At 40.9% G+C, this 25782-nt stretch overlaps 1 protein-coding gene across 2 annotated transcripts in view; it reads left to right on the forward strand.

The window, feature by feature from the left end:
* Positions 1–25782, forward strand: part of OSBPL10 (oxysterol binding protein like 10) — a 270349-nt gene that overhangs the window by 98450 nt on the left and 146117 nt on the right. The window contains exon 4 of one of the 2 annotated variants that reach the window (XM_075271327.1): positions 20286–20477. The exons of the other annotated variant lie outside the window; for it this stretch is intronic. Within the exon in view, the coding sequence (XP_075127428.1) occupies positions 20286–20477 (192 nt within the window). The remainder of the gene's footprint in view (positions 1–20285; positions 20478–25782) is intronic. 2 annotated transcript variants of the gene reach the window in all.

The following is a 25782-nucleotide window of genomic DNA, read 5'->3' on the forward strand; positions in this document are numbered from 1 at the left end:
CTCCATCTCTGATTCATGTCCCCTCCATCTCTGCCCCCAGATTCATCTCACCTCCATCTCTGCCCCCAGATTCATGTCCTCTCCATCTCTGCCCCCAGATTCATGTCTCCACATCTCTGCCCCCAGATTCATGTCCCCCATCTCTGCCCCCAGTGTCATGCCATCCTCTCCATCTCTGCCCCCAGTGTCATGCCATCCTCTCCATCTCTGCCCCCAAATTCATGTCCCCCATCTCTGCCCCCAGTGTCATGCCATCCTCTCCATCTCTGCCCCCAGTGTCATGCCATCCTCTCCATCTCTGCCCCCAGTGTCATGCCATCCTCTCCATCTCTGCCCCCAGATTCATGTCCCCCATCTCTACCCCCAGTGTCATGCCATCCTCTTCATCTCTGCCCCCAGTGTCATGCCATCCTCTCCATATCTGCCCCCAGTGTCATGCCGTCCTCTCCATCTCTGCCCCCAGTGTCATGCCGTCCTCTCCATCTCTGCCCCCAGTGTCATGCCGTCCTCTCCATCTCTGCCCCCAGTGTCATGCCGTCCTCTCCATCTCTGCCCCCAGTGTCATGCCGTCCTCTCCATCTCTGCCCCCAGTGTCATGTCGTCCTCTCCATCTCTGCCCCAGTGTCATGTCGTCCTCTCCATCTCTGCCCCCAGTGTCATGCCATCCTCTCCATCTCTGCCCCCAGTGTCATACCATCCTCTCCATCTCTGCCCCCAGATTCATGTCCCCCATCTCTGCCCCCAGTGTCATGCCATCCTCTCCATCTCTGCCCCCAGTGTCATGCCATCCTCTCCATCTCTGCCCCCAGATTCATGTCCCCCATCTCTGCCCCCAGTGTCATGCCATCCTCTCCATCTCTGCCCCCAGTGTCATGCCATCCTCTCCATCTCTGCCCCCAGATTCATGTCCACTCCATCTCTGCCCCCAGTGTCATGCCGTCCTCTCCATCTCTGCCGCTAGTGTCATGCCGTCCTCTCCATCTCTGCCCCCAGTGTCATGCCGTCCTCTCCATCTCTGCCCCCAGTGTCATGCTGTCCTCTCCATCTCTGCCCCCAGTGTCATGCCGTCCTCTCCTTCATCTGCCCCCAGTTTCACGTTCCACCTCAGTACACATTACTCTTACCTTCTTCCACGTTCCCACGCTGCTCTCCAGGCGCCTCTCTCCCTCACTGGCGCACAGTTGTAGACGCGATGTGACGTCATCACATCACGTCTACACAGCCACTAGGCGGCGTTCAGCGTTGAAGAGAGGAGCTGACACAGGTCAGCTCCTCGCTTCAACCATATATGTGTCAGTGAGAGAGGCGCGCAGCGGCGAAGCGAGGAGCTGACATGTGTCAGCTCCTCGCTTCAACTGTATAATGACTGCTGCGGGCGCCAGGGGTCGGCACACGGTGGCGGTCCAAAACCGGCCCCCCCCCCATTTTTCAATTTGGCCGGGCCCCTGACGCCAGTAGCAGTAGTACTGGCCTATCGGCGGCCCTGCTCACCCCCATTCAATTTTCTGGGGAGGATTCACGTACTCCAGATTTTGTTGCAAACCTGAATAGAACTGTCAGATAACTTTTTTTTTTTCTTTGGTACAAAGACAACTCCATTTAGGTTCATGGAACTGATTTTAAGTTGCAGAAATATTTCTCTTTCTTGTTGAAAGCAACCCATGACATATTGCTTTTCCTTTCCTAATCTATACTTTTTACGTCTTCCTTTTACATTTTGGAATAAAATGTATAAAGTTTTACAGAAAAGTTGCATTTTTTTAGGGATGAAGTTCAATGCTAAAGTCTTCCAGATTTCAATAAGGTCTCAATGTGAATGGTAAAATGTTTTATTTATCACAACACATTCTCCCAAAATAATCTGCAAACAGATATGTCTCAGAAGCAGAGCCATTCTCCTACTGATATCTGAACTTGGATTATGGTTAAAGCGATAGTACATGGCTCAGAAAACACAGGGGGGACAGAAACTCTCAGGCATTTGCCGTCAGTTAGGTCAAAGTATCATGTTGTGAACAACATCTTTTTTTGTCAGTGACTCTAGAAATTTTGTAGTTATTACATACTATTGATTTTTAGTCTTAAAATTCAGAAATAAAATTCTGCCTTCAGGTGTTACTCAGACATGACTTCAAGAAACCACTGAGAATTTGCAATTCTCTGCAGCCTTTCTGGTTATAATTGAAACACTCCCATGGCTAAAGTAACAGTCTCTGACAATAACGTTATGCTGAGGAATTACAATGTATTCAATTTTCCAATATATTCTTCAGAGGTGTTGTACTAGATTACAAACAGTTGATATATTGTTTTTTGTTTTTGTTTTGTTTTTTTTCATTTTTTTGTTTTAGCGCTACTCTTTTCCATGTCATCCCCATTCAATTTTTTGGAACAAAATCATACACTTTTTTAGAAAGATTCTCACAGTCCAGATTTTGTTACAAAAATTTAAGTGATGGACTTGAATAGAACTTGCAGCTTTTCATTTGCATGCTGCCAAGACAACTCCATTTTGGTGCATGGAACTCAATTTTAGCCTTGTTGCACATGACCATATGACTGTGGTTTTTCCTGGATAGCACACTGACCCATTCATTCCTATGTGTCTATACACATGATCATGAATTACACGTCATGTGTGCGGACCGACCCACCTGTCCGGACTGCAAAATATGGAACAGGTCCAATTACTGTCCGATTTTGTGGCCCTGCCTCCGCAGCATTGAGTGAAAAGGGCCGTGGAAGCATGGCTGGCACATGGATGACATCATTCACGGCTGTTCAACCGGCTTTAGTTGTAGAAATTTATCTCTTTGTTGTTGTTTGTTCCATTATCGTTTATTTTTTTAGCCATAAATACATGTTTCTACTCCTATCAAAGGCCCCTGCATGGTACTATTATTGATTTGGGGGGTATTTTTGGACCAGACAAGATTTTAAAAAAAACCACATATATATTGTCAGGGTCTGGGGTTGCTAGGTGGGGTGGCATAGACACAAAAAGTCCAATTTCTTTAGTCCAAAACAAAGGTAGAGTTAAAGGTAGTGCAGCAACAAAAGGAAACAATACAAAAATAAATACCTGCCCGGCTAGGCTCTAACTAAACATAGAATAGGTTACCTCACCTAGAATAACAGAAATCCAAAAGCAAGTAGAATCATTCAGGACACAGCTCCAAAAATAGGACCTCTCTGTTGCATCTCTAGCCAAACTCTGCCCCCAGTCTGCTGCTGGAGCTGGCTTCTTAAGCCGCCCTTGATGAGCAGACTCTCTGCAGCTGAGTCGCTGCCGGAGCATGCCCAAAGTGTGGACTGGAGGGGGGTGGAATGACAGGTCCCACTACCAACCTACCTGCCATTCCTAAATATCCAGCCCAGTAACTGGAACTCTGAAATAACCCTCAGCAGACAATGGTTATCTGCTTAGAAACGTTCTTTCTGGAGTTTTGTCATCTCACCCACCCTAGTAGTCTGGGTGAGATGTACACCCCCTCCATTATCTGACCAGCCATTGGCTTACATACCCCCCCCCCTCTTCTCCAGACCGGAGGGCTTGGCATTTGTGGCCATCATACAATGCACCCTTGACAGGGCATCAGCATTTCCCAATAATTTCCCTGGCCTGTGTTCTGCATCAAATGGAACCATCTGGTAACCCTAGCATTTCTGTCCTTATTAGTTTTCATCCATGTAAGGGGAGCATGGTCAGTGATCAATTTGAATTTTCTACCCAGGAGGTAATACCTCAGAGCATCCAGTGCCCACTTAATGGCCAAGCATTCCCTTTCCCTTTCTCAGCGTGAGACAGCTTCCTGCTCAGGTACATCATTGGATGCTCCTCACCATTTACCACCTGGGACAGCACCGTTCCTAAACCTGCATTTGAGGCATCTGTCTGCACCAAGAACTCTTTGTTTAAAGTCAGGGGCTATCAGCACTAGCTGCTGGCATAGAGCTTGCTTTAACCTCTTGAACGCTTCCTCTGCCTCTGGTGTCCAGTGGATCATCACTGACTTCCCACCTTTCGTCAGGTCAGTTAGAGGAGCTGCAATAGAGGCAAATTTTGGCACAAACCTCCGATAGTAGCCAGCAATGCCAATAAGCGCTTTGATTTGCTTCTTGGTCAGTGGTCTTGGCCAGTTCTGTATTGCCTCCATCTTATTGATTTGGGGCTTTATTACTCCTTTGCCAATGACATAGCCCAGGTACTTGGCTTCCTCCAGCTCTAAAGCACATTTCTCAGGGTTGATAGTAAGGCCTGCCTCACTTATGGAGTCTAACTGCCTGCAACTTACATTGATGACTTCCCCAGTCTGGGCTATGAATGACCACATTGTCCAGGTAAGCCGCTGCGTAGTCACGATGTGGCCGCATGATCTGGTCCATCAACCTCTGAAAGGTAGCAGGAGCTCCATGCAAACCAAATGGCATAACCCTGTACTGGAATAGACCTTCTGGAACAACAAAGGCAGTTTTCTCCTTGGCTTCCTTAGACAAAGGTATTTGCCAGTAACCTTTTGTAAGGTCCAGTGTGGTTATGTTCCTGGCATTACCCAACTTCTCAATCAGCTCATCAACCGTGGGCATGGGATAAGCGTCAAACTCTGAAATCTCATTCAATTTTCTAAAATCATTGCAAAACCTCCAAGTACCATTGGGCTTTGGTATCAATACAATTGGGTTAGACCACTCACTTTTGGACTCCTCAATCACTCCCAACTCCAGCATGTGTTTAACCTCAGCTGACACTACCTCCCTACGTGCCTCCGGTATTCTGTAGGGTTTGAGGTTTACTTTCCTCCCAGGTTCTGTCTCTACATAATACTCTATCAGGTGGGTACGCCCTGGCAGGCCAGAGAACTTGTGTTTATTTTTCTGCAGAAACTCTTTTGCCTCCTGTTGCTGGGGCACTGAGAGGGTTTCACAGACTAAAAATCCAGCCTAGTAACTGGAACTCTGAAATAACCCTCAGCAGACAATAGTTATCTGCTGAGAAACGTTCTTTCTGGAGTTTTCTCATCTCACCCACCCTAGTAGTCTGGGTGAGAAGTACACCCCCTCCATTATCTGACCAGTCATCGGCTTACAATATACTGTACATAAAAGTTAAAATGTCAAGTGTTATTGTGCAATGTTGGACCCTTTAAAATGACTCTTAGTAAGACCATACTATTACCTTGATGAGATTGACAATATGTAGTTCTGTATTGCCATAGCGTGAAAGAATCGGGTTCTGTTTTCATTCACCAGAGATGTGACCCGCTGAGATAAAGTGACACATTGATGAGAGAGAAGTAATTGGCCCTTTAAAATGCACAAGAAATTAGATTTGGGTAGTTAAACACTGAAGCAAAGTCAGAAGTGGCCGCTAATAACGTACCATTGAGATTCACACAAAGGAAAATTCTTTTTCATCCTTTGCAATCTCGATTACATATTTATATATTTTTTAGAATTGTTCAGGAAACATTGTAATTACTAATAATCTGGCAAAATGAAAAAGATCTTGGAAAGGTGCCTTTAGCTAACTTTCTCATTCTTCACATTGGGGTCGCTATTGATCATTGAACACACTGATTTGTATGGAAGGATTTTCAGCATTGACATGTTTATAATGTGAATGATAGAGTAGAACTCAGCGTGAATGTATTATCTTCCTAAATCTATCATTTGTCTCGATCATGATAATTGGGAGAGACTGGTTTGGATAATTCTTGTGGGCATAGTGGCTTGCATGACTCATTTGTTATTATGCTAGAAGTTAAGAATACTTTTTTGTGCCTGCTTTCTCTGTATAATGGCCATGGAGTAGTGTCATGAAGTGCTTAGTTATCAGCATAAATATACCCTTTGCTAGATAGACAGGATCCAATAGAGGAAGCATTTATTCGGAGGAAAGGTCATTATACCACACAGTAGTGGTACTGTGGGTGTTATACTGCAAGCAAAGTGTTCAGTAAGAAGTCACCAGGATTCCAAATTTCATTAGCCCAAGTAAGGTTATTAAAGGGGCTCTATCATTAGATTTTCGGTATTTGAGATAAACATATGCCTGAATAACCTTTAAAAAGGCTATTCAAGTGCTACTAATCGAAGCATATACGGTAAAACGGATATGCTAATGAATCCTTCCATGCATCCCCCCCCCACCCAACATCATACCTGCCTCACGCCCACCTCTGTTGCTTGAGCTCTAAGTCTTCCTCCCTTCGAGTAACCGTCTCCAGCGTGTGTATTCTCGGCGGCAGTGAATTGAAATCTCTCGCATGCGCAGTACGTATGCCCGAGCACCATTTTCTTGTGGAAAACTGCCAGTGTTTCTGTAGGTATAGTTGACATGCTGCGATTTCCAAATCCATAACTGTTTTGGAAATCGCAGCGCCTCCGCTGTGCATATTTTTCCGCAAAGAGGGAATGGTATTCTCTAGAATCCCATCCACTGTGCTGTGACTTTAAGATGCCACATTTTTTTTCCACTGCAGGAAGTGGTGGTAGTGGCAGCCCAAGTATTTGGGATGCATGGACTTTGTTGGGGTGCGACTTGCGCTCAGTTTGCAGCCTGAGTGAAGGGTAAATGCAAGATTGAGTGAGTGGAGTGAGTCAACCCCTAACAGCCATGCCCACGTCACATGCTAGGACGGCCTGTATGTGACATCCCCCCCCCTTTCGTTATTACATAAACTTCAGCCTGACTTCAGTGACAACAGATCTCTCAATGACAGGTCATGCTGTCATTAGTGCCACCTCATGCTGTTTGTTTTCTTAGATCTCTCAGTTAACTGAGCAGTTTAGCAGGCAGGAGTGGAGTTGATAACAGCAGATAGGAGAACTTTATATATATATATATATATATACAGTCCTATGAAAAAGTTTGGGCACCCCTATTAATCTTAATCATTTTTTGTTCTAAATATTTTGGTGTTTGCAACAGCCATTTCAGTTTGATATATCTAATAACTGATGGACACAGTAATATTTCAGGATTGAAATGAGGTTTATTGTACTAACAGAAAATGTGCAATATGCATTAAACCAAAATTTGACCGGTGCAAAAGTATGGGCACCCTTATCATTTTATTGATTTGAATTCCCCTAACTACTTTTTACTGACTTACTGAAGCACAAAATTGGTTTTGTAACCTCAGTGAGCTTTGAACTTCATAGCCAGATGTATCCAATCATAAGAAAAGGTATTTAAGGTGGCCAATTGCAAGTTGATCTCCTATTTGAATCTCCTCTGAAGAGTGGCATCATGGGCTACTCAAAAGAACTCTCAAATGATCTGAAAACAAAGATTGTTCAACATAGTTGTTCAGGGGAAGGATACAAAAAGTTGTCTCAGAGATTTAACCTGTCAGTTTCCACTGTGAGGAACATAGTAAGGAAATGGAAGACCACAGGGACAGTTCTTGTTAAGCCCAGAAGTGGCAGGCCAAGAAAAATATCAGAAAGGCAGAGAAGAAGAATGGTGAGAACAGTCAAGGACAATCCACAGACCACCTCCAAAGAGCTGCAGCATCATCTTGCTGCAGATGGTGTCACTGTGCATCGGTCAACTATACAGCGCACTTTGCACAAATAGAAGCTGTATGGGAGAGTGATGAGAAAGAAGCCGTTTCTGCACGTACGCCACAAATAGAGTTGCCTGAGATATGAAAAAGCACATTTGGACAAGGCAGCTTCATTTTGGAAACAAAAATTGAGTTGTTTGGTTATAAAAAAAAGGCGTTATGCATGGCGTCCAAAAAGAAACAGCATTCCAAGAAAAACACATGCTACCCACTGTAATATTTGGTGGAGGTTCCATCATGCTTTGGGGCTGTGTGGCCAATGCCGGCATCGGGAATCTTGTTAAAGTTGAGAGTCGCATGGATTCCACTCAGTATCAGCAGATTCTTGAGAATAATGTTCAAGAATCAGTGACGAAGTTGAAGTTACGCCGGGGATGGATATTTCAGCAAGACAATGATCCAAAACACCGCTCCAAATCCTCAGGCATTCATGCAGAGGAACAATTACAATGTTCTGGAATGGCCATCCCAGTCCCCAGACCTGAATATCATTGAACATCTGTGGGATGATTTGAAGCGGGCTGTCCATGCTCGGCGACCATCTAACTTAACTGAACTTGAATTGTTTGTCCAAAATACCTTTATCCAGGATCCAGGAACTGATTAAAAGCTACAGGAAGCGACTAGAGGCTGTTATCTTTGCAAAAGGAGGATCTACTAAATATTAATGTCACTTTTCTGTTGAGGTGCCCATACTTTTGCACCGGTCAAATTTTGGTTTAATGCATATTGCGCATTTTCTGTTAGTACAATAAACCTCATTTCAATCCTGAAATATTACTGTGTCCATCAGTTATTAGATATATCAAACTGAAATGGCTGTTATAAACACCAAAATATTTAGAACTAAAAATGATTAAGATTAATAGGGGTGCCCAAACTTTTTCATAGGACTGTATATATATATATATATATATATATATATATATATATATATATATATAGAGAGAGAGAGAGAGAGAGAGAGATACACACACATATAATAAATGTTATATTCACTTGACCTATTGGTATACAAAAAAAAAAAAAAAGCAACAGGTCCTCTTTATAGGGATCCTATCTTTCAAACACATTTTTTCTGACTAACACGTCGGAATAGCCTTAAGAAAGGCTATTCTTCTCCTACCTTTCATTGTATTCTCCGCACCACCATTCCTTAGGAATCCCAGTTTTTGTCGGTATGCAAATGAGTTCTCTCGCAGCACTGGGAGCGGGCCCAGCGCTCAAACAGCACTGAGAGCATCCCTAATTCTGTGAGAGAACTCTCTCCAGCGCCGCCTCCATCTTCGTCAGCAACGGCCTCTTCATCCTCTTCTTCCGGTGCAAGTTTCAGACTTCTAGGCCTCGGGCAGAGCAGACTGCGCATGCCCACAGGCCACAAGAGAATGGCCACAGAGAAGATAACGAAAGGTAGGAGAAGAATAGCCTTTCTTAAGACTATTCCGATGTGTTACTCAGAAAAAAAATGTGTTTGAAAGATAGGATCCCTTTAAATGTAAACCTTCCTTGACTTATGGTGCAGATGTATGTATGTTTATTTAATTTATTTGTATAGTTGCCTTCTCTTATATCTTTTATACTAAATGTGTATGGCCTTCCAAACAGTCACATAAGAAGCTCTACAGAAATAACAATTAAGAAATGAACCACAAGTAGCCGGATATGTTAGGACTTTTATTTAAGAGTGCTGAGGACATTTCAAAGGTGATATTTCTTCCAAATCTTTCAGATAGATTAACATATGATATGCTTAGTGTATTTATTTATAAAGGCTTCTATCTATAAGGACATAAATGTGATTTGTAGATCATGGGTCCCAATACAAAATCCATAGCTAGGCTCCCAACATACCAGGCGCTGGTTTTAATACGTTCATCATCTTATGTGGCACAAGCACCTTTAGGCCTCTTGGGTGCAAGAGCAGAGATGCAACTACTTCCTCTGCAACCCTGTAGCCACAGTCCTGCCTAAGGATTTATGCATGCAGAGCTAGAGTAAAACAACTTGTGCTAGAGTAAAAAACTTGAAGTATGTGGTTTTACCTGTATTGGAGAAGCTCAAGTAGATGAACACCCTAATAAATTTGTCATGGCAATGTGCACAGTGGCTATTCTATTTTCAGAAATCCTCTGTGTGATCTCTACGTGAACCTGGGCAGACAAGGGAACATCACCCATCTAAATTACTGCTGGAATTCCTGATTATTCCCATGTAGATTACTGTGTGATTAATCTGGTATTTACTGTATTTGGTTTCTGTAAAGCCTTTGTGATTTATATACTAGTATGGTCACCTACAGAAACATATGCTTTTATGTATATTATATGAAGCCATCATTTTTACATATATTAGAACAAATACCCATTTTTTGCGTTTAAAGCAAATATCTCTATTTTATTTTTATTGATGTACTTTGATTTGCTTTCTTTTTCTTAGGTTTTATTGTTTTATCTTTTGTCATTGTGGAGGATTTTTATTGGATTTCTCACTGGGGATATGAAGCTTGTTCACAGAATATAACTATGTTAGAAAATGTTGCGTAGTGGTCCAAATTAAATGGTACTCCTTGATAGACTGTTGCCATAATTCTGAGACATCCTTTTGTATTTGACATTCATTTCATTGGCACCAATTATAGCACTTAACAAATCAGATTTATGAGTGAATGTGATCTCGCTTGTGTTATGAAGAGATATAAATTTGCATACAAATTAGGCAAGAATGTTAATATGGTAAGAGAAGATTGCTCTCTGCCTTGTGCACCAGAGAATAATTGTGACAAGTCTATAGGATCAGTGAAAGATTGCTCATTTAAAATCCTATATGAATAAGTCACTAAAGGAGATTCTTGATTTATCAAGACTGGCCTTTCCCATGCCAGATTTGATAACCCATGTGCCAGCGGAAAATGTGACTAATTTATGACTAGACACATCCTCAGGCGTTCCATGCTCAAATCTATATAGTTTTATGGCAAAAAAATTATGAAAACAGTTCAAATCTGTAGTCCTGGATCTGCCATGGTAGTATTCTGTTTAAAGCAAGTTTATCCCCTATTCTATCCTCTCTTGTTAAAACCCCTTTAACAAGAATATTCCATTTGCTGTCAGTAAGGGTCCAACCTCTCAGTCTCCCAATGATTAGGATAATGGGCTACTTTTGTCTCCCATTCTTAATGGAGCGGTGGCTGGGCACCATGCACAATACTCCAATCAGTTAATTGGAAACACCAAAGATAGCTGAACATTGCAGTTCGCCAATCTCCAGGATTCCCATTAAAATGAATGGAGTTGTGCGCTCTTTTTACCCACTGCTCCATTCAGAATGGAACACAAAAGTCCCTCATTCTCCTGAGGGGGTCATTGGGAATGGTAACATGGTGGAAACCAAATTCCGCGTGTAAACATTCCATCCTGCTCCTGATAAAGCCAAATAACTGGGTCTAAAAGGAGCTTGTCTCGAGCCACGGACACCGCAGCTGATTTAGCCGCGGAATCTACGGCAAGATAGGTCATGTTGATTCTTTTTCCGCTACTAGCTAGTGGAAAAACAAAAAAAAGGGAGCGGCTCCCTTCAAAGTCAATGGGAGGCATTTTTGCAGGCGGATTCCACGTCAAAATCTGCCTGCAAAAAACTCCGTGTGAACATACTTTAGAGGTTGGACTCCCTTTGATCTGCAAGTTAGTCCCTATCCTATGGATTGGGAATAACTTGTTTCATGGTAAAACCCCTTTAAGTTCCAAGAAGACATCACAGGCACAGTTCTAAACTATTGTACAAGCAAAAGTAATGGAAGTTTAAGACACCCCTTTTCTAATCTTTGTAGGAAAACAAAAAAAAAAACACGAAAGTTTTTTAAAGTAGTAAAAGTAAAAAAAGAACACGATAAACTTGGTATCGCCATATCTGTACTGAGCCACAGTGTAAAGTAAACTTATGAGGCTACATTGTCCTGTAATATATTATGATATATATGATCTAATATTTTATTGTAAAATTAGATTTTATAAGTAACTCAAAATAATTCCATTAAAATACTGGGAAAATATAAAATATATGGCTCTTGCAAAACTGAGATGAAAAGAAAAACAAAAAAGAAACGTATCAGGAAAGTGTGTGATATTGAACGTATACTGTCAAGAGAATTTCAAGGTCAAAAGTTTCCTGCGATGTTCACATATGCTACATTGTAAACCATAAAATAGGGCAGTGCTAATGCTTTTTTTCTGTTTTCTAGCGTGATCATTTTACTATTGAAATAAATGGGTTTGCCTAGAGGCGGTCACACAGAGCAGACTTCCTAAATGTGAAAACTACCAGCAACATGTTGATATATCTAATCTGCAGACAAATGTCTCCAATATCTGCTTCACTGGAATCTATTTATTACCTAGTTATTTTCTTCCACTTGCTGCTGCACAACTAAACAGTCGCTGAAAACCTTGGATACGGTGCACACTGTTTCCTGCTGGTGCTATTACTGCTTGTAAGACAAAAGTCTTGAAGAATTGCGTAAGGTATACTGAATGAAGGAAGCTATACTTTGTAAAATCAAGAACAAGTTTTTAAGGCTCTGTTCCTATAGGCATCATGTTCATAATGCTGTGCCAGATCTGTTATATGATGGATCCCGATAGCACCTGACAGGTCTCTTTGATTTGGGACCCATTATGATACGGAAAAGATTGGAGACCCAGACACCAGACACTCCAATGCATATACTGCAGTTACAGAACCCAAGACATATTTCCAGCAAAAACTCAGTCCTGTGCAATAGCCAAGTGAAAAACGTAGAAACTTTATTCAACTATTGAGAAATAAGACCGGAGAGAGCGTGTATAACCGTTACTGTAAGTCTCTACATGTTTCTGACACTTAGTGTCCCTAGTCATGGCAGCAAAAGCTTTCATTTGTGCTTTTTAGGCTAGAGACCTAGAAAGAGTTTCAGTCAAAAAATACTATGGTGAAAACTGCAGCGGAAACACATCTTCTCGCAATGCTCTCTCCAGAAAGTCCGCAGAGTTTTCCTTTCCGGACTTTCTGCTTCTATTATACAGTCCTATGAAAAAGTTTGGGCACCCCTATTAATCTTAATCATTTTTAGTTCTAAATATTTTGGTGTTTGCAACAGCCATTTCAGTTTGATATATCTAATAACTGATGGACACAGTAATATTTCAGGATTGAAATGAGGTTTATTGTACTAACAGAAAATGTGCAATATGCATTAAACCAAAATTTGACCGGTGCAAAAGTATGGGCACCTCAACAGAAAAGTGACATTAATATTTAGTAGATCCTCCTTTTGCAAAGATAACAGCCTCTAGTTGCTTCCTGTAGCTCTTAATCAGTTCCTGGATCCTGGATGAAGGTATTTTGGACCATTCCTCTTTACAAAACAATTCAAGTTCAGTTAAGTTTGATGGTCGCCGAGCATGGACAGCCCGCTTCAAATCATCCCACAGATGTTCAATGATATTCAGGTCTGGGGACTGGGATGGCCATTCCAGAACATTGTAATTGTTCCTCTGCATGAATGTATGAGTCGATTTGGAGCAGTGTTTTGGATCATTGTCTTGCTGAAATATCCATCCCCGGCATAACTTCAACTTCGTCACTGATTCTTGAACATTATTCTCAAGAATCTGCTGATACTGAGTGGAATCCATGCGACCCTCAACTTTAACAAGATTCCCGGTGCCGGCATTGGCCACACAGCCCCAAAGCATGATGGAACCTCCACCAAATTTTACAGTGGGTAGCAAGTGTTTTTCTTGGAATGCTGTTTTTTTTGGACGCTATGCATAATGCCTTTTTGTATGACCAAACAACTCAATCTTTGTTTCATCAGTCCACAGGAGCTTCTTCCAAAATGAAGCTGGCTTGTCCAAATGTGCTTTTGCATACCTCAGGCGACTCTGTTTGTGGCATGCTTGCAGAAACGTCTTCTTTCTCATCACTCTCCCATACAGCTTCTCCTTGTGCAAAGTGCCCTGTATTGTTGACCGATGCACAGTGACACCATCTGCAGCAAGATGATGATGCAGCTTTTTGGAGGTGGTCTGTGGATTGTCTTTGACTGTTCTCACCATTCTTCTTCTCTGCCTTTCTGATATTTTTCATGGCCTGCCACTTCTGGGCTTAACAAGAACTGTCCCTGTGGTCTTCCATTTCCTTACTATGTTCCTCACAGTGGAAACTGACAGGTTAAATCTCTGAGACAACTTTTTGTATCCTTCCCCTGAACAACTATGTTGAACAATCTTTGTTTTCAGATCATTTGAGAGCGGGCTGTCCATGTTCGGCGACCATCAAACTTAACTGAACTTGAATTATTTTGTAAAGAGGAATGGTCCAAAATACCTTCATCCAGGATCCAGGAACTGATTAAAAGCTACAGGAAGCGACTAGAGGCTGTTATCTGTGCAAAAGGAGGATCTACTAAATATTAATGTCACTTTTCTGTTGAGGTGCCCATACTTTTGCACCGGTCAAATTTTGGTTTAATACATATTGCACATTTTCTGTTAGTACAATAAACCTCATTTCAATCCTGAAATATTACTGTGTCCATCAGTTATTAGATATATCAAACTGAAATGGCTGTTGCAAACACCAAAATATTTAGAACTAAAAATGATTAAGATTAATAGGGGTGCCCAAACTTTTTCATAGGACTGTACCTATAAGGCTAACACAAGCATTTCTGTAGGTAGAATTGACATGCTGCAATTTACAAAAACACAAGCGTTTTTTAAATCGCAGCATTTCCGCTACAATTTTTTTTTCCTGCAATGTGTGGATGGGACTGGCCAGAATCCCATCCATTTTGCAGTTACTGTAAAACATAGCTTTTTTTGCCGCAGCATTTCTGCTTTGGCCAAAATGCTGCATTTTCACAGTGTGGGGTCCTGGTCTTTGACAGCCTCTTGTCCAAGTGCAGCTCATCCACATTCAATTTTCTGGGGTGCATTTGGAGGATCCAAATCACATTGTTTATGCTATGAGGGCAGCATTAAGGGGTGTTCTGAGACTTTTATTCTGATTACCCATACTTGGGACAATCTGTCCTTTGGAAATTTTTGTAATTTGATTCTGTAGCCACCAATAACCTATATTTTACTATATTTTCCCAGCCTAGAATGTAAAAAAATCTGTTCATACTTCACTGAGAGTAAAGGAAGCAATGTTATATCCTGTTCCTTTATCCAATATCTTTTAAAATTGCCAAACAATAATATGGAATAGAGTTATGACAGAACAATCCCATTCTGAATTTGTTCTCAGCTTCCCAGGACTTCGTACGGAATCGTAATTGGTAATTGGTTTGTCTCGCAAAACTTAATCTTTCATATGTCTCTGTGAACAGAAGAATAAAAAAATTACGGCTGTGACCTGAAAGGGTTAAAGGTGACATACTTCGAAATTTATCATCCAGCATTTCAAGAGGCAGTGAATGTGGAGAGTTTGATCATATGTGGTGTGGGTTCAGTTGGTCGGTGGCCGTTGTCTTGGAAAGCAACTACTGCGTCACAACCAAAGGCCTAGTTAGGCCTGGTTCACATCTGCATTCAGTATTCTGTTTGGGGAGTCCACATGGGGACCTCCCCCGAACGGAATACCGAACACATAGACAAGCCGTGAGCTTATGAAAGCACACAAACTCCATAGACTATAATGGGTTCCGTGTGTTTTTACCGTGCAGTGTCCACACGAATCATGTGGAGAAGAAAGTAGTTCATGCGCGAAAAACACATGGACCACGTTATAATCTTAGTGGTTCATGTGCTTTCATAAGCTCACCGCTTTTCGATGCATTCGGTATTCTGTTCTGGGGGTTCCCATGCAGATTCCCCAAACGGAATACTGAATGCAGATGTGAACCAGGTCTTACGAAGTTTTACCTGTGGAATTATTAGTGATGCCTACTAGATCATGCAGATGTCTGAAGTTATTAGTTATAGTGTACCCTGCTCTGCATGTACTGATCACATCTTGCTATCTGCAATCAAGATTAGTAAAGTTGTGGTTCCATTATTAAAGAGCGTCTGATGGTTTTTCCCTCTGACACAAGTACATTTTTTGTGACTAACACGTAGGAATAGCCTTAAGAAACACTATTCTTCTCCTACCTTTAGATGTCTTCTCCACGGCGCCATAGAAATCCCGGGTTTGTCGGTATGCAAATGAGTTCTCTTGCAGCATTGGGGACGGGTCCTAGCGCTCAAACAGCACTTCGGGGGGCGTCCCTAACACTGCGAGAGAACTCTCCAGCGCCGCCTCCATCTTCTTCTGTAGTGGCCTCTCCACGCGTCTTCTTCTGGCGCTGGGGGTCAAACTTCTAGACCTCGGGCAGAGCCGACTGCACATGCCCACGGCCACAAGAAAAATGGCTGCTTACACAGTAAGTAAGTGGCCATTTTCTTCTGGCCTGTGGGCATGTGCAGTCGGCTCTGCCCGAGGCCTAGAAGTTTGACCTTCAGCGCTGGAAGAAGACGCATGAAGAGGCCGTTCCAGAAAAAGATGGAGGTGGTGCTCGAGAGTTCTCTGGCAGCATTGTGGACCCCCCAGTGTTCTATGAGTGCTGGGACCTGCCCCTAGTGCTGCGAGAGAACTCATTTGCATACCGACGAAAACCGGGATTTCTACTGAATGGCGCAGTGGAGAAGACATCTAAAGGTAGAAGAATAGCCTTTCTTAAGGCTATTCCTACGTGTTAGTCACAAAAAAATGAGTTTTAATGACAGGATCCCTTTAAACCTCTAGGTTTGTAATGGGGATCTGGTCAGTGGACTCACAGCTAGCTGTGTTATTGCAGTGATGTTGCAGCATTATGTTCCAAAACATAGCAATGAACTGTCTGAATGGGTAGCAATGGGAAGAATATGCAAATCTGTCTTCCATGATTTAATTAGGAAGTCAGATGCTGCCTCTGTATTGCAAACCAATAGAGGGCGCTCACTGGAATGTGCAAGCCTATCTTCCCTGATGTAGTTGGGAAGACAGAATTCCAGTGAAATAACCCAATAAAGGTTTGCTCCCTTTTGCGTCATGCTTGACCTTCCAAGAGACCTTTGTTTTGCAATGACGCTGGGATTATTGCCAGGTATAGTCTCTCAATCGAGGACAGCTGTTTCAATGTACTTGCATCTCTTCAGCTCGATGTAGAGAGGACTATAACCTGGTAGAGGTGAGAGGCTTAGACAGGGTTAAGGGGATATTGTCACTCCTTAGGGAGAGACCACCATATAGGTGTGTGGAGACTCATTAAGCCTTTAGCACTCCACTTTGCAAAGGACCATGGGAAAAATATGCAAATCTGTCTTCCATGATGTAATTAGGAAGTCAGATGCTGCCTCAGTATTGCAAACCAATAGAGGGCGCTCACTGGAATGTGCAAGCCTATCTTCCCTGATGTAGTTGGGAAGACAGAATTCCAGTGAAATAACCCAATAAAGGTTTGCTCCCTTTTGCGTCATGCTCGACCTTCCAAGAGGCCTTTGTTTTGCAGTGACGCTGGGATTATTACCAGGTATAGTCTCTCAATCGAGGACAGCTGTTTTTACTTTATTACTGTATTACTTTGTCCTGCTAGTAAAAAGAGCAACGATTACTCCCGAAGACTGTCAGATATCAGAGCGGGGGTGGGTAGTCGGGGACATCAAAAAGGAGATTTTGTGCACATTTGGGACCCAGGGACCCCCTGAGCTGAAGAGATGCAAGTACATCGAAAACAGCTGTCCTCGATTGAGAGACTATACCTGGTAATAATCCCAGCGTCATTGCAAAACAAAGGCCTCTTGGAAGGTCGAGCATGACGCAAAAGGGAGCAGCCTTTATTGGGTTATTTCACTGGAATTCTGTCTTCCCAACTACATCAGGGAAGATAGGCTTGCACATTCCAGTGAGCGCCCTCTATTGGTTTGCAATACAGAGGCAGCATCTGATTTCCTAATTACATCATGGAAGACAGATTTGCATATTCTTCCCATGGTCCTTTGCAAAGTGGAGTGCTAAAGGCTTAATGAGTCTCCACACACCTATATGGTGGTCTCTCCCTAAGGAGTGACAATATCCCCTTAACCCTGGGTAGCAATGCTCATGCTGCTTCCTCTTCCTTGTTTACATACACACATAATAGCGGCTGCACAGGGAATTACCACTTTGTCTCATTCATAAGGACTCATAAGGACTAAAACTGTCTACATAGCTACTCCAATGTAGAATATGAGCATGGAAAGAGTAAAAGTGCTCAAAGGACAGCTAATCAATAGGGTTGCCAGAAATTGGACCCCACAGATGTGAGGTTGATAACTACACTGCTCAAAAATATAAAGGGAACACTTAAGCAACACAATGTAACTCCAAGCAACACTGAATTCCCTTTATTTTTTTGAGCAGTGTATAAGTTATTGGGTTCTGTTGGGTGCCATTAGTGTATATAATGTGATGCATCTAATTTGCTATCATTTTTTGTATTTCTGCATGACAAAATAAAAAAACCAAAATGATTTGTGTGGATGTGACTCCAGTTCAACATCTCATAAAAAGATTTAGCGAACGCATTTTTTTTTATGAGCCACGTTAGTCTTTGCATCTGAAATTATGACATCTTTGTAATAATATTGAAGATCCTCACTACAGAATATGCTATATTATTTTACATTCTTTGTTACAAATGTCTTTTATCACAATTTCTTTTGTTATATTTGGCTTGTGTGAATTCAGTCGCTCTATAAAATACATGAAGCCCCGTACTGATAGGCTTATTGAGTGATTGTATAATGCCTGCAGTGCTTACATCATTGTTTTTCCCTGACTTTTGAACATATAATCTAAAGTTTCATCACCTGGGGTGGTAAGAGTTAATTTTGTTCTCCTTTTGGTTCCTCTGTCATTTTCATATCCTTGCTGTCAATCTTTCTTCCTCTTAATATTAGCTTTATGACCATTTTCTTCTTTTCTTCTTATTACCTGATTGTATTTAAGAGAATCATTCATGATTGATCAGTCATGTAGAACCACATTTATTAGATTCCATGCTGGCAAATGACCTTGTTTTTTTTCGTATTTATTCTCTGACTCATTACTTACTCTTTTACGATAATTTTTTTTACCCTAGATACAAATATTTAAACTTTACAAGATCTAATCTTAAGATATTCACTTTTTATATGTTTTATGTATATTTTATATTTGCATTTTGGGGGATTAAAATAGGGCTCCAAGGCAATTTTGATATTTACATTTTTGAAAAAATAAAAATGAATCCGTGATCCTTCTATGGGATTAAAAATTAGACCAAAATGAATTAGTCTGCATCAGAATTCAGTCATGATTTATTGCAATTTTTTTTTACTTTTTTTGTATAATGTGTGAACTTCGTGAAGGATAGATACTAGAGATGAGCAAGTAGTGAAATATTCGAGATTCGTTTCAAGTAGAGCCTCAATATTCGACTACTCGATCGAATATCAAATCCCATTATAGTCTATGGGAAAAAAATGCTCATTTCAGGGGAAACCACTATTCGACTAAAGGAGAGTCATCAAGTCCACAAGTAGCAAGAGGAGAGTGTTTAGGAGGAGTGCTGTGCAGAAAGGGAAAGCCGATAGTGCGCTGAATTCAGCGCACTGTCGGCTTTCTAGCGGTGTATTAAACCGCATGTGTCCCAAATGGTGAAAGGTCCTCTTTAAGCAGTGGTGACATTACTGCTGTCTAAATGAGGCCACAGAAGAATAAAAATCGCTAACCAAAGGACAGTTAAAGGGGTTGTCCCATCACAAGGATCCTATCTATACTGCTTGTTAATGTAAGACTTTTCCTAAATACATTGCTTCAACAAAACTGCTTTGTTTGTCCACTATCTTACTTTATTCAATTCTTTGTGGCCAGAGCCCTGACTTAGCTGCTCATGAGTCAAGTGATGTATCTGCTGCTGTCAGGTGGGAGGAGGGGCTAAGTGCAGGGAGCCAGCCTGTGTCTGTAGCTATTCCTGTGTCTACACCATGTGACCTAGCTTCCTGCACTCAGATAGAGGAGCTGCTTTCATTTCTTCTGTTCTCCCAGTTATCAGGCTAGCTGATTCAATTGTGTTCATTATGGCAGAGACAGGCAGTCTCTGTATGTAACACAGAATGGAGTTGCTGCTGCCTGTACTTCATAGTCCAATGTGGCTGGGCGGAGCTACACACGAATTTGGGGGCAGAGCTAAACGGCAGGTTGCATGTGAAACCCCACCCACCAAATGATGCAAGAAACCAGGAAGAAAGAAGATTTTACAGCAGTAAAGACAGATGAGTATGTGAGGTGGGAATACCCCTTTAAGAACATAGTTGCTCTTTTTAATATCTGAAATGTTCTATGTATTTGTTTTCCTTAGTTAAAACTTATCCTACTTCTGTTCTTCTACCTCCAAACTTTGACAATCATTGAATCGACTCATTGAAGACATGGGCTCTCATGCCTATAATGGTTTTCCATCTTTAAAGAGTAATATATGTGCAAGTGCTGAGAAAATTTGTGCTCCCCACTGCCACATCATATTACTTGCCTCCTTTAATACTATGTACAATTACTGGAGAAATCTGTGTAAGAATCAATCTAGAATGACAATCCTGACGTATCATGGGGCTCTGAAAACGTTAAACCATTGATCTCTGCTCTCACATTTATTCTTCATAATAATATGTCATTGCTCTATTCTTCTTGTAGAGCTCATTGTCTCAGAGAGCCAGAAGCTTTTCATTGCTACCCCATGGAACTACCAATTCCTCATCCCCTGGGAGCCAAAGGCACCTGACACATGGCGGGCCAAGTGTTGTCACCATCACACATCACAAGTCCCCTGCAGCTGCCCGAAGATCCAAGAACCAGAATACTGCCCATCTGCATGAAGTGAAAGAGGTCAGAAAATATTATGTTTTTATATTATGTTTTTAAGATATTTTGAGTCAGTATAATTTCTCGTGACTCATGTGAGGACATCCATCTCTAATTGACAACTTCCCACATATCGTTCTCTGTACAGAGAAGTCTAACAGTCAGCCTTCTTTGGGCAGTGGTCTCTTCAGTGGAAATTACCAGTTTCACTTTAAACCAAAATGGCTACCTTTGTTTACTTTTAAGGGTTATTCACATTTTGGCAAATAGCTACCAAAATTGGAATAACTGCTCCTCCTTCGCTTCGACCACCAGAAACCACTAAGCAGTACTGCCCCACGCTGTAACTCCCATAGAGATGAATGGAAGCTACGGAAACCTCATAGCACATTTATGGTGTCTAATCCATGTAGCTCAACAAATGTCTGTGTATATTATTATGTCTGCAATTCCTCCGTAGAAAAAATATTATATCTTAAAAACTAAATCAGATGAGCCACAACATGACATCTAAAAATGTAAAAAAAATGTTCTACAAATATCAAGCTCTTATCCAGCAATGTTGATATAAAAATAAAAAGGTTGTAACTGTCTGAACAGGCAAAGTATCTGAATACCAAAAGTATCTTATTTGAAGTATGTTTGACCAAGGCATTTCTGTACGAAGATTGTGAAAAGCAAACAAGAAAAAATATTGTAATTTCTTTCTTTCTCCTGCATTTCCATTACACTGATTCCATGTAGGAAATTGGATGCAGTGATTACATGGCATTACGTCACTGCCTAAACACGAAACATTGGGCAGTGCTCAAATGGCGCAGAATCATTGAATTTTTTTTTTTTTTTACATTTTAATCAGAGAAGACTGTATTTATACATTGCAGAAAGCTCCTTCAAATAATCTATCAAGCTAAGACTTTACTGTGAATAAGAAATTGGTAATCTGTCACTCAAGCCATTATAGTGGTTTGCATGATTGGTATTTTTGTAACTTTATTTTCTGTCCGTATAAAGAAACTTGATTAAAGTGCCAGGTGTCTTCATTTTGCCGTCCTCTACAAACATGCCACAAAAACATGAAGAAAGCCTTTCCTAATTTTAATTATTTATATATATTTTTTATAATGGCTTCAGTGATCCTGGTTCCTCATATGTCTATATGAGGAACCAGGATCACTGAAGCCATTATAAAAAATATATATATAAATTTTCAGTTTTGTTGCACAGATTTCTACCCCACTCACTTGAAGTGGACCTGCAGAAATTCATGGGCTTGTTGTAAAATCAACCCCATTTAGATGTATAGAAATTGTTTCCTGTTACAAAAGTTTATGCAACGAAACTGCAACATATTATTATATTCTTGAAGACGTTGTAGAAACCAAGTGGTCAAAACCATTGACTATGAAAAAAAAAATTGTTGGTGTTTTCTTTTTCTTTATTATCAATGGCTAAACGAGTTTTAATATTCTGGCTCCAGTAGTGAATCCTAAAGTTAACAATGATTTATACAATCCTTATTACAGGAACGTGTTCTGTTTTTTTGGGGGGTTTTTTTTGGGTTTTTTTTTGGGGGGGGGGGTTATTTTTTTTTCTTGATTTTGGGTGGGCTCCATATAATGTTGCCCAACCACATCAGTTGCAGCCTACAGTACTAGTAGGATACATATACATAGGAAATCAGAACATCTTAGGACTGGTTTACATCTGCGTTTGGTAGTCCATTTGCGGAATACCTAATGCATTAAAAAGTGGTGAGCAATGAAAGCACACAGACCCCATAGACTATAATGGAGTCTGTGTGTTCTCCATGCAGGGTCCATACGAATCACATAAAGAGAAATGTAGTTCTTGAAGTACTTTTCTCTCCACATGATTCATGCGGACACAATGTGGAAAACACACGTCATTGATTATAGTTTATGGGGTCTGTGTGCTTTCATTGCTCACCACTTTTTAATGCGTTCCGTATTACGTTTGGGGGGGTCCTCAAGCAGACTCCCCGAACGTAATACCGAACGCAGATGTGAATCAGGCCTTACAAATTACAGACACAATGAAAAGAAACAAAATACAATAAAGAATAAGTATTTTTATTACCTTCTGTATTTTGATGGGTTTTTGGGTATAGTGTTTTGTGCATGTATTCTTCGCTTCTAGGTTTATGTTTTTGCATGTGCCTCACCTCTAGTTCAAGTGCAAGGCCCATCCTTATTTATTTCAGGTTTTTTTGCTATGTAAACTGGTGTAAAGGTTGTAGTTCTAGAGCGTTTCTATTGACTACTGTATACTATCATGAACAATGAACAATGGGGTCCCCTGTGGTCTACTTTAAACACTCCTATAACTTATTTTTTAACACAATATTGCATTTGATTTATCAGTAAGGGGTATGAATAATCCCATTAAAAAACAATTGTCGAAAATAGATTTTTTGCAGACTTTATATTTTGTTAAAAGCTTAAATCACGGGTCTTTTGTCTACTTCAAGTGCACCCGGTTGTCTGGACATTGAGCAATGATGCCTTACAGAATAAGACATACTACTTTCCAACCCTTAGTATTTTCTCTTCCAAATATTGATTTTGGACATACATTTTCTTAATGTCTGAATAAGAATGTTAGAAAAGAATCCATTCTAGCTCTAAATGGGCTTAAATAAAAAGACAAAGGCAGTAATTTGTCTTTTTACATAATTGCCTGCATGGCTCAAAAGGAAAATTCTGACAGTTCCAAATTTATATGCATTTCAATGCCTTAAAATTGTCTTGAGTTGTTTATGTGATAGGCCTAGTGCAATTTTAGATCGACATTTCTACAGCATAAACTAGCCTTCATATATAAATCAGGGCCATAAGTCATAGGAATGCAATGATGACAGAAGAAATGTATTATCTTCCAAGAGAGAAGGTCACAGTTCAGCAGTCTCATATTTATAAGTCAGAATATTTCAAAGGAACTATTCATATGCATCAGAAAGTAGTTAAATCAAATTATAAGCTGTCGAAGATAATTGCTTGCTTAATAGGATGATCCATGATGTTTTCTATAAGCTTTGGCACTGAACTGGTTAACTCAGTGGTTGCCCACCTTTACCAAAAGCTGTTATGGCACTTGCTTGTAGCAGGGCTCTTGTGATCAATATTCTCTCTATGATAAGTATCAGGAAAGGAATGAGTTTAATATTTAATCTGATGAGTCTTCTTCTTAAAGGGCCTTATGGAAAAGCCATGTCATATTGTATGATCTGTCTATATTACAGAATATACAGTTCAACAAAGCTGATTGAACTTAGAAGAAGTTCAGCTCGTTCAAATTTCTTCTATAACTATATGCGTAAAGTTTATTTGAGGAAATTTGGAAATAGCACGTTAGTTCCACGGACCCCTGCATTCAAGTCAATGCATGAAATGATTCCGTGCACCAAAAAAGAAAGCCTCTCCCTCTACTTTCCTGCTTTGCAGATCATAAACCAAGAATTGCTTCAGATCTCAAACTGAAAGGAGAGTAGACCTACAGGGCTTCCTGAATTGCAGGGGTGGAATAATCTTTTTAGTAGGCCATGCTATGTTGTATAGATATAAGCGATCCAGGTCCAAAAGATAAAGTGGCCAGTGGCACCTAAAGGGTTTATGAGATTAGAGAAAACATTCGTGCCTAGAGACTGTGTCTGGTATTGCAGACATGTTTTTCCTTTTAAATACCTAAAGTCTAAGTTACACTCTTATTTGGTGACTAAAGGACATAATGAAGAGTTCGGATGTGCTCTACTAAATTCTTCCAGTGCATTGGATATAACATGTCACAGTTCACCAGTTTAAAGGTTGCTCCTGCCATTATCTTCTTGTTCCTGCCCAGTCTCTAATTCCTCCAAATTGCTATATGTGTTAGTTGGCTGGAACCTCTGTTTCTTAAAGGGTTAACATGATCTCTACGATCTCTACTACTCACTGCCTTTTTTTTTTTTTTAAAGAACCCTTTGCCTCCACTCTAATTCCGGAACAATAAGGTCCTCCCTGATTTCTACCGTTCCAGGGTGTTCTTGTGTTCTGTTACCAATTTGGCTTGATTTCTTACCATGGTTTCTGTCCAGTGCCTTTCCTGACCTTCTGCTTGTGTATTGGATTGTCAGGACCTGCCCACGTAACCAAGATGTCTGCTTACTGATTCTGTACCACATGTACTATCCCAGACTACTCCTCTGGAAGTTACTTGGATTCCCAGCAAAGTTCATATCCTTGTACAGGAGATAAAGGGCCAAGAATCCCTTAGAATTCACTGCTAGTTGTAGCCTCAAGGCAGATTTGATGCAACATAGTCATCTCCAATCACACCCATAACATAATAGTGTATAATGTTTTTGTATACTACATTGAAATATTTCTCTTGCTTTTCCCTATTCACATAGAAAACTTTTCAGGATATCTTAAATATTAAGCACAATTGAAACAAAAAGGTGACTGGAAAAGTTACAGAAAAGAAAAACAAATAGAATGATAAAAGGGGTATTCTATTTCATCCCAAGAATCACAGTCATTTGTCATCTGTTGCTCTTTAAAACCTATTGGTACAGTTGAGGTAAAGCTGAAAAGGTCTGACTTTATCAGCCCAGTACTCTCTGTTATAATATATGAGGAATTACCAAATTGTAAGCAAGTCATGTCAGACGTCTGGGTAGAGTGGCAAGTCAAAAGTTCCACACATTGTTACCCTTTTTCAGTGTACACTTGCCGGCATATTCTCTTTCTCCCTTCTTTGGCATTAAACTGTTCAGAATTTCCCTAAATAAAGTAGAACCCAACAAGGGAAGTGCAGTGTGCACTCCCAGGGGGTGCATCTAGTCTATCTGAAGCAAACAGTGAAATGGTACCTCCATTCCCCCATACAGGGTGTAGGGAAGGTAGCTCGGTAGAAGCAGTGGTGCGTACCCAACCAGTCAGAGACAGGGACACAAATCTTGCAGCAAAGCGGTTTATTTAAGAAAAACAGCAAACTAAATAAACCTTTACGTCAGGCACAAAACTGATCATAATAAAATACAGCCTTAACTTCAGGCAAAATAATGTCAAACCAAAATCCTGCTCGTCTGAGTGCTAACTAAACAGAAAATACTAACTGTACATGTGTCTTACTACCAGCCACACAAAGTCAATAAAAAAAAAAACGTACTGTACACAAGGCTCACAGTGTGTGGACAGACCCAGGCACTTCCTCTCCTCTCAGGATCTGCTCTGAAGTGCAGGCTCTGCTGTCTTTTATGGGCCAGTAATGAGCCTATGACCCACACCTGAGGCTGAAGCCTACTCCACACCTGCCCTGGACTACACAT

Source organism: Leptodactylus fuscus, chromosome 4 (assembly GCF_031893055.1).
Source record: "Leptodactylus fuscus isolate aLepFus1 chromosome 4, aLepFus1.hap2, whole genome shotgun sequence".
Taxonomy (NCBI): Eukaryota; Metazoa; Chordata; class Amphibia; order Anura; family Leptodactylidae; genus Leptodactylus; species Leptodactylus fuscus.